Consider the following 9,714-nt stretch of genomic DNA (forward strand, 5'->3'; position numbering starts at 1 on the left):
GGACATTTGCCCCTTGTAGGATGCATGTACATCCGTCTCTGGTTCTAAATATTGTACAAACTCCGAACTATGATCTGGATCGTTAGAAAATATCAACAGATGATAAAATAATAGCAAAAAAAAATGTCAACACAATGTCAACGGTTGATGTTGTGTTAAAATTGTGTTTACATTGTATTGATATTGTGTTGAAATCAAAATCTTGAAATTTTATACTGTGTTGACGTTATGTTAATATTGTGTTGAAAAGTTTGGAGTTTATACAATATACTATGAGTTTGCATTTTATCACTACCCCATAAATGGATATGTACTATTTTTATGACTATAGAACAAAATTGCCCTATCTGTATGTGATGGATGAAGTAGTACTCCGTTCGTTCCATGTTAATAGAGCCATTTTTCTATTTTGGGAAGTTCCAAGTTAATTGAGTCATTTTTATTTTTAGTAAAATGTAATTACTCTTTTACTTTATTCTCTATTCATCTCTCTCTCGCTTTACTCTCTCTTACTTTTTTCACCATCCATTTAGTAACACATTATTCTTAAACTCCGTGTCGAAAAGAAATGTCTCTATTAACAAGGAACCGAGAGAGTAATATTTTTTTGCAATAGTCAGCGAGTAATAAGGTCAGATATATACTGCGTGATAAATAATGCAGTAATAACGTAATAAACTCAGGAATTCATTTGGAATTTGGAATTAGTATTGTAAAATTAAAGTTATGATGATGAAGAATTGAAGAATTCAAATTACTAGACATATTGAAGAATTCAAATTCCACGAATATTGATGATAATTAAACATAGGGATGGAGATGCAGAGTGTAGTTTTCTAGGCAAAGCCTAACAAATTACTTTAGTCAACGGTTGCTCTTTTAGAAATTATATATACCGCCATTTCCTCTCATTATTCATCATCTTCACACCATAAACAAATAACTCCACACACAGTGACAGTGAGCTCCTTTAGTTCGATGGCAGTCAAGGTCTACATAGTGTATGTATTTCTCTTCTCTTCATTGCAGAATCCTCTGTTTCTTGATATTTGTCTGATCTTTGATGCACACTTCCCAATTGAAAACATGCTGATTTTGTCCAAATATGGTGATTCTTTATGTTATGCATATATAAGTCATAGATCAGATGTGTTTTCACTTTCACATACATTGTAGAATCAAAATTTGAAATCTTTATCAAGATCTTATATGGGCTATATTCAATAGTGCACACTTCTCAGAAGGCCTTATATAGTATTCATATATTGCTTGCACATTTTCTGATTTTCCGATGTGGGATGGTTTGAACCCCGACAGTTACTACTCCACGTACGGGCATGTCGAGAGACTCGCGGAAGAGATCAAGAAAGGAGCAGAATCAGTTGAAGGAGTAGAGGCCAAATTGTGGCAGGTTTGACATAAAAAATTTCACAAACAAATAGCTTCTTCATTCATTTACTTAAATTTGAATGTTGTGTTATTGAAACAAGGTTGAAGAAACTCTTTCTCCTGAGATTCTTGCAAAGATGGGCGCCCCACCAAAGAGTGATGTCCCAGTGATCACCCCGGACCACCTTCCCGAAGCTGATGGCCTCATTTTTGGCTTCCCAACTCGATTCGGAATGATGGCTGCCCAATTCAAGGCCTTCTTCGATGCAACGGGAGGCTTGTGGAGGACTCAGGCGCTGGCCGGGAAGCCTGCAGGGATCTTTTACAGCACGGGAAGCCAAGGAAGCGGACAAGAAACCACAGCGTGCGTACGCGATAAATCAACACAACCTAATCCAACAAATCCCTCTTCACTTGTACTAACACTCCTCAAATCATATGTTTGTTATGCAGCTTGACAGCTATTACTCAGCTGACTCATCATGGTATGATTTTTGTCCCCATTGGCTACACATTTGGAGCTGGCATGTTTGAGATGGAGCAGGTCAAGGGCGGTAGCCCCTATGGCGCGGGGACCTTTGCTGGAGACGGCTCCAGACAGCCCTCCGAGATTGAGATGGCTCAAGCTTTCCACCAAGGGAAGATCGTTGCCACTGTCGCGAAGAAGCTCAAACAATCTGCTTGATCTCCTCATCTCATCAACACTTGTTGTTCTACATTATGTTGCTGTTTTGTCACACTATACTTCATTTGTTGTTACATTACTCTTATGTTTGAAATCATCATCATAGATTAATAAAGTTTGTTTTTTTAAGTAACATTATCACTAAACATCAACTGATAACAGAATTTACAGATCATGTTCCAAACTTGACAAAGAAGTCAAATAATATAATGAGGAATGATTGCCTAAAACAGCTGAAGCATTAATCAAGGCAAGTAAGAGAAAAGCAAAGTGTGGCATGAAGCTTGTCTTCTTTAATCTCTGCTTCACAATGAAGCCTCAATGCTTTTACTTTTTATTATGCTTTTTAATTTCCTTTTCTTCTCTCCTGATTTTAAAGTAAACATGCCCTTATTCGAGATAAAAATCAATTCTTTTCAGCAGTAAACGTATGCTTATGCTTCTTTGTATGGTAGAATTCCTATCAATCCATCATATTTAAGTCCTTCACAAAAGAGATTAGCTAGAAAGCACATGCCACAGACACCATCAACAAAAATTTGGTACCATCTCAAAGTTTTTACACCTTTAGAATGCATAAATTCAAAGCAAAGTCTCATTCACACACATCAAAGATCTGATCTTTTTCGTCTTCTAATTACATGATGTATAAAATGCTGTGCAACAAACATCAGAGTACTAACTTTGTACTTGTAAATGAACATCAATTCCTCCACTAGATTGGAATCAGCATATGATTAGTTTACAATTTGATTTCAACTATCAAGAAAATTAAGCATAATTAAGTGTACTTTTTTTATTGAGAGAGAGAGAGAGCTAGATACCATGAGAACATTTGATCAATAAACAACAAATATAGAATGAAACAGATGGCGTAATGTTCTATTCGGATAAAAAGAAATCAAAGGCGGATAATTTGACCTTGACATTTTTCGTATATTCTTATTTTCATCTATCATACATCATTTCTTCATCTTATTCTTTTCTTTTTTTTGGTCAGTGAAGCTTCTTTTGTCTCAATGACTCAAATTGTTACATGACCCCTCACCACTGATCTGAAATCTCAAAATATTTTATGCTAAATAATTCAAAATATTAAAATATGAAATTAAAATTAGTATAATGGGATTGTAGGTATAATCAGAGGCTGCCCCATCATCTCAATGATGTAGGAAAATTCGAAAATGGGTGTATGTTGGGATGCTATCTAACTCCCTTTACATGTACATCCTCCACTAACAAATAATAATTCAAACTCTCCATAAGTAATACAAAGAAGCAAGAATTGAAATTCTTAGTGCACATTAATTATCTCCTTAAAAACTACTAATAAACTAGAGTCTAGAAGTTTAGTAGTCCCTTTTCCTAAACTTCCTCTTGATCAATTGTTCTTTATTACAATTATATGGAATGCTACATTGATTAGTTCTAACATTCTTTCAAAGATGTGGCCCAGCATTGTCCCTTTTCCCTCTCTACCTTTTCCTTGCTTTTCTTGAATACATGTATAACAACAATGGAGAGCGGCCTTCATTCTTGCCACTTCCAAATCTTACATTATTGTCTCTTTTTTGGTGTGTAAATAGGCATGATATCTATCTGAAGCTTGGTGTCCAGAAATCTGAGCTCGTCTCGGCTGCAACGGGGAAGGTGCTTGATATAGGGACGAGGCACAGTCCTCGAGTTTTGAGGTCCTTTGTCACCCCTTCTTCATCCCTATTCCTCTTTTGGCACGGGACCGTTGTTGCTCCATATTTCAAGTATGGTGTGCTTAAGCCCTGAAATTGAATCATAGAAACATAATCAATTATACATATTTTTTTTATGAATTAAATGAAACTGAAACTGAAACTGAAACATACATGGACTTGATCATGGAGATACTTGATGTACTCGATCGCTTCGTGGAGAACGGATGCAGTGTCAGTCTGAAAGTTCAATTCAAAATCTTAGCATTCTTGAAACTAATTGTATAACTTTTTATTATGATGATTTCCAAAGCTACCTTTCCGAAAGGCGAAACCAACTGCTGGAGCGCGGTGATTCTGTCCCCGAGCTTCTCTTTTCGAACCTGTTGAAGAGAAAAAGCTAAAAGTTACCTTCTGTTTTTTCAAGTCCAATTTTGTTTTTCACAAAGCTGTATGTACCTTAAAGGTTGGCAGTGGCGATGGAGTTTCGATTCGCGGGCGTTTATACGCAGGTTGGTTACTCGCTTTCTTCACCGCTGTGGCTTGTTGATGCTGCTGCTGATTGCTGAGAGATGATTGGAAGAAATGAGTCGGCGGTTGCAGCAGCGGACGAACATTAGGTTTACCCAAAAATCCATTTGAATTCATCTGATCATAAACAGTTTGATGATCAAATGAAGATGGAAGGGGTTGAGAATCAGTGTCGAAGAGAGTCTGCAACAAGGTTGAATATGATTCACCAAAACTTGAATCTTCTTTGCTGGAAGGCCGATAATTCATGCTTGAATCGAGTAGAAAATTGGAATAATTTTCTTCTGATTTTCCGCTGCAAAATGACAAGTGGAAAAAAACATAGATATATAAGTGTCTGCTTACATAATTCCACCTTTTTTTTGCAGGCAAGTCCAAAAACACTGAATTTTCTATTAGGGTTAGTTGTGAATTAACCTTCTTCATCAATAATGTTGCATAAATATTTTAACTTTTTTTAGAGAAAAACATAAAATATTACTCACAGCATATCTTGATGATTCCAGCTATCCGGAGGCGAAAGGCCGACTCCTGTGTTGTGGTGGTGAAGATCGGGCTTGGGCCAAACGAAGCTCCCTAGCGAACATGGCGACGAATTGAAGAGATTTTGGGGGGAATTCCACCAGCTTAATCCGACCTCTTCTGCCATGGATGCAGCTGATATGATCAACTTTTTTGGTTTTTGGTTTTGGATTTTGTTTCTGTACTACACTTGAAATCTTGTTAAGTTTGAGGTGGGAAGTGAATTGTATGGCTTGTGAAGGGTGTGGCTCTAGCTATATATATACATTCATGTATGTGTTTGTAGATGAGAAAATGGTGTAGGTAAGGATTGGAATCTGGTCCCGACACTTTAATTTGGAGTTACATGTTTTCATTATTAGACTATGCTTATTAATATGCGGAAATACATTCATACTATAAACAATTAATACTTCATTAGAATAGTATAAATAGTGGCACGTACGAATTTTAACTTTAAATTGATAAAATATAAATGGAAAAAATGAAATATTATAATTTGAAGTACATAAATTGAGAAAGAGAAAAAAAAAAGTAAAGTGGTAGGCTATATTATCGAAAATAAAAGGATATTATTTTGTGAATTGGTGAAAAATTATTGATTATGGGCGGAGGAAGTATATAGTAGTACTACTACCACTAATTAATTAGATAGAGATTCGGGTAGAATTCTTTGTGTATTTGGTATATTTAGGAGTGATGTGTATTATTCATTATTATAATTAGGTGTTGATTGTAGCATTAAAAATTCCTAAGTTGATATAAACTATAAAGAAAGGGATTTAGTTTGTGGGCAAATTTAATTTGATCTGACTTGCCACGTCGATGTTAGGACGAATATATAAGATACCTTTATTATGGTATCACTACAATAAAAAAAATCTATTAAAAATGTTTTTTAATACAATTAAGGATGTTAATTTTTATTTTTAAATATGAATAACGCTTCAAAAAAATATTTTTATTACTAGTGATATAACTAAAATTAGAGGACGCTTCTATTTGCATCCTAAAAAACAAAAGATTAAATTAAGATGTTTTTAATTTACGAATCCTTTTTTTCAGCCTAAACTATTTTTTTCTCGACTTTATGCCCTTAAAAATTATATTAAGTTTTTTGTATATATATTTTAAAAAAATATTTGTTGGGTTTAACTGTGTGTCTTAAAAAAATGATACTCCCCCTGTCCTATAAAAATAAGGACATTTTGCATTTTCGGATGTTCCATAAAAATACCTCATTTTCTATTTTTGGTAACTTCTTTCTCTTTAATAAGGTATGCTCCATTCTCCACTAACAATACTATAATTTTTTTTTCTATCTCTATCCCTCTCTTACTTTACTAATTGTGTAATAATTTCCGAGTCGTTCCAAATGTCCATATTTTTGTGGGATTGAGGAGTAATAAAATTATTGTAGCCCAAAAAATTCAAATGATAAATAAAAGACGTGACTGCCTTTTTTCTTTTTACTAATAGACTTGTTAAATCAATGACTCGTTGCGTCGAGTCAACAAGCGTATTTTTGTTCGTAATATATATGTGAGGAAATTGACTTTTCTCCTAAGATACACTCAATTTGACCTAAAGTAAACATAATATTGCCTAATTGGTAGATTAAATAATTGACTATGTAATCTCCTAATTGATACGATAGTTATACGTACTTAAGTGCATGCATGTGTGTGTATATATACGTATGTTTACATGTAGTGGTGGTCTGAAAAGTGTCGCTCTATTGCATAAAAATAAAACACCCCCTCATAAAAATTCTAGGATCATGAGTCATACTTAATTGTTAATCCAATCAATTTAAACAATTTATATTTATAAAATTAGCATTTGGTCCCACGTAGGTAAAAGTCAACTATTATGTCCTCTAACAAAACTAATCTTCTAATGTCAAGCAATACACAAGATAGAACTGGCTGAGATAACAAATCGTGTTGACTTGTCCATACATTTAAATTATTTCAAAGGTATGTTAGGTCAATTCCGTATAATTTGTAATTTTATTATTCTCAAAACATTTATGAAAGTGCATTTCCTACAGTCAAAGATCTATCCTCTGATTTGTTTTTATTACGGATGGATGAATCAGTACCACTAAATCACATCTTTTACTATAAATTACAACACTACAACAATAATTGAGAGTATTTTTAATGCAATTAAATGCGCTAATTTGTAGTATTTCTAAATATATCATCTCCGTTTCAAAAAACATCCGTTTGTGTCCGAACTAAAATTAGAGGACACAAAAGAAAACGTCATAAAAAGCTAAAAATTAAGTTAATTTGTCCTTTATTTAAGAAAGAAAGAGAATACCAATTGTTACACGTTTCCAATATTATTTTTATTTGCTATTGCAACTAGCAAAAGCAATTTTAATTAAATAAAAATAAAGGATCCATGGCTAAAATAGGCGAGGCGGCGAGTGGGGTGGTGGGCCGGGTCCCGCACGGGGCACGCGCAGAATTAGTCACACATTATTGGGCCCGGGTCAAAAACATGACACTGACTATATTGATTATTAAATAGTTAAATTATTAGTGTATAAATATGTAAGAAATCATCTTATCATATCAAAATTTGTAAAATAGTAGGAGTAGTGGTAAAATTCATAGTTTATTTTAAATTCTGTTTGCATACTAAATCAGTACTGTGTAAATAATCTCCTCAGATGTCGGATGAGCATGTACAGGATTCTGCCAACAATTAATTTTATTTCAATATCATATCTTGGTTTGCTAGCTGTATCAAATAGAACTATAATCATGCAGACTAATTTGAAGAGTTATAATACACATAAGTATATTCTTTTAGTTAAGATCACTTGCTTAATTATGTGCATTATAAATTTACATAGTTAATGTATAGTATAACTAATCTATAATTACATGTGGTTTAACGAATTAATCAACATACATAAAATTTATAATAAAATACAGTTAATAAAATTTACATATATTGTTTTCGTGAACAAGTTTAAACAATTAATAATTAATACATTTATATATTAATTGCAAACTCATATATAGGGTAGTGATAAAATGCAAACGCATATATTGTACAAACTCCAAAATATGATCTGTACCATTAAAAATATCAACAGATGACAAAATAGTGGCAACAGAAAATGTCAACACATCATCAACGGTTGACACTGTGTTGACATTTTTTGTTGCTACTATTTTATCATTTGTTGACATTTTCTAACGGTCTAGATTATAGTCTGGAGTTTGTACAATATTTAAAGTTTTCATTTGATTATGTTCCTCTATATATAATACTAGTAATTTTATATTTATGTTTGCTTGACAAATTTTAGATTTATGTTTGAATGAAATTTAACAATAATATTACACCAAGTTTGACAAATCTAGTTTAGATATTAGCATACCAAAATTAATTTGGATAATTAATTAGAATTAACTGCAAAAAAATTCCGTTAAACCTCGTCGATAAGCTACCAAATTCAGGATAGTTAGTTAGAAACCAAACTTGAAAAGCTATAAAATAGAGAACGTATAACTAATCAAAATTAGTAAAGGTCGATGAAAATATGAGTAATGATGGGATACGAACTAAACAACTAAACAATAATTGCGAGTCCAATAGCAGTGACGGCCCATCAGCCCAAAACCCAAGAAAGAGTATCAGTTCGGCACAACCAAAGAGTTAAGAAAGAGTATCAGTTCGGCACAACCAAAGAGTTCGGTCACAGCCTATAGCTCGGTAAAAGCCGACCAATCGAGCTCAACTCTCAGATCGGCAAAAGCTGATCGGTCTCAGTATTCGACCGAACAAGGAGATAGTGGACCCATGCAGGATCTCCACGACCTCCATTACACCCACGATCTATTTAGTGGTATTAAGCAGTTATCAACCCCCCTACCAGGGCTGCAAACCACGATCTTAGTTCGAATGTATAAATAGAACTTAGATCAGATAGACCAGGGTTAAGTTCTCTAGATCCTGAATCTTATATAGCAAATCAGTATTGTAATCTGTAAGCTAGATCAAGCAATACAAATTTGCCCTCTATTCCTCCCGTGGACGTAGATTTACCTCAGTAAATCGAACCACGTAATTCTCAGTGTTGTGATCTTCATTTATTACTTGCATTATTTCCATCAAAAATTCGCCAAATCATCACTGGCGCCGTCTGTGGGTACCAGATCACATAATACCCATACTTCCGTCCGTGATGAACGTGAGGAAGCTAGTCCAGCCCGTAGGTCTGGAAAACAGCCTCGGGAGAAATCTGCCTCCAGTTCTCACGGTGAAAGAACAAACCACTCAAAAAGTCATCGCACCGAGCCTCCCCAGCAGCACGATTTGAATGAGGCTGTCAAGTTGTTCTTGGCTGAGAAGCAGGATGAGTTCTTAACATTCCTGCAAAAGAGCCAGAAGCCGGAGAAGAAAACGACGGATTCTCCCTCCCCCTCCAGACATGAAAGTCACTACCGCAGTAGTGTCGTATCTTCCAGGAGAAAGAATCCTCACCACCGATATGTTCCTTCTCCTCCTTGTTACCGAAATCACAGGAGAACTCCATCTCCACCATACCGTAGAGATGTCGGATTCGCTATGTATGGAGCGCTGAAGACTCCATTTTCGGATGATATCACCAGAACTCCGTTGCCACAGAATTACCGAACTCCGTCAGTGACTTATGACGGGTTAGTGGATCCTCATGATTTCCTGGGACGCTATCAGTATAATATGGCGAACCAAGGTCTCAATGAGGTTCATATGTGTAAGCTGTTTCCCGAGCTGCTCATCGGGAACGCAAGAAGGTGGTTTGATAGCCTCCCTCAAGGCAGCATTAGATCTTACAGAGATCTAATGGATGCTTTTCATAGGAGGTTCTTCCAGAAAGCTGAAACCCGAATC

At 34.9% G+C, this 9,714-nt stretch overlaps 2 protein-coding genes across 2 annotated transcripts; one reads left to right on the plus strand and one right to left on the minus strand.

Moving 5' to 3' along the window:
- The first annotated feature begins 865 nt into the window (after window positions 1-865).
- Window positions 866-2,207, plus strand: LOC121773625 (probable NAD(P)H dehydrogenase (quinone) FQR1-like 1). The gene is made up of 4 exons (XM_042170519.1): window positions 866-1,001; window positions 1,318-1,411; window positions 1,491-1,753; window positions 1,843-2,207. Exons 1-4 carry the CDS (start codon window positions 979-981, stop codon window positions 2,072-2,074), a joined length of 612 nt encoding a protein of 203 aa, XP_042026453.1. The 5' UTR covers window positions 866-978; the 3' UTR covers window positions 2,075-2,207.
- A 1,068-nt stretch (window positions 2,208-3,275) lies between these two features.
- On the minus strand, window positions 3,276-5,127 carry LOC121773425 (transcription factor bHLH112-like). The gene is made up of 5 exons (XM_042170284.1): window positions 4,779-5,127; window positions 4,222-4,588; window positions 4,080-4,145; window positions 3,937-4,002; window positions 3,276-3,852 (listed from the first exon to the last, which is right to left on the minus strand). The coding sequence occupies exons 1-5, from the start codon at window positions 4,940-4,942 to the stop codon at window positions 3,670-3,672; spliced, it is 846 nt and encodes a 281-aa protein (XP_042026218.1). The 5' UTR covers window positions 4,943-5,127; the 3' UTR covers window positions 3,276-3,669.
- Between the last annotated feature and the right edge of the window lie 4,587 nt (window positions 5,128-9,714).

This window comes from Salvia splendens, chromosome 17 (assembly GCF_004379255.2).
Source record: "Salvia splendens isolate huo1 chromosome 17, SspV2, whole genome shotgun sequence".
Classification (NCBI taxonomy): domain Eukaryota; kingdom Viridiplantae; phylum Streptophyta; class Magnoliopsida; order Lamiales; family Lamiaceae; genus Salvia; species Salvia splendens.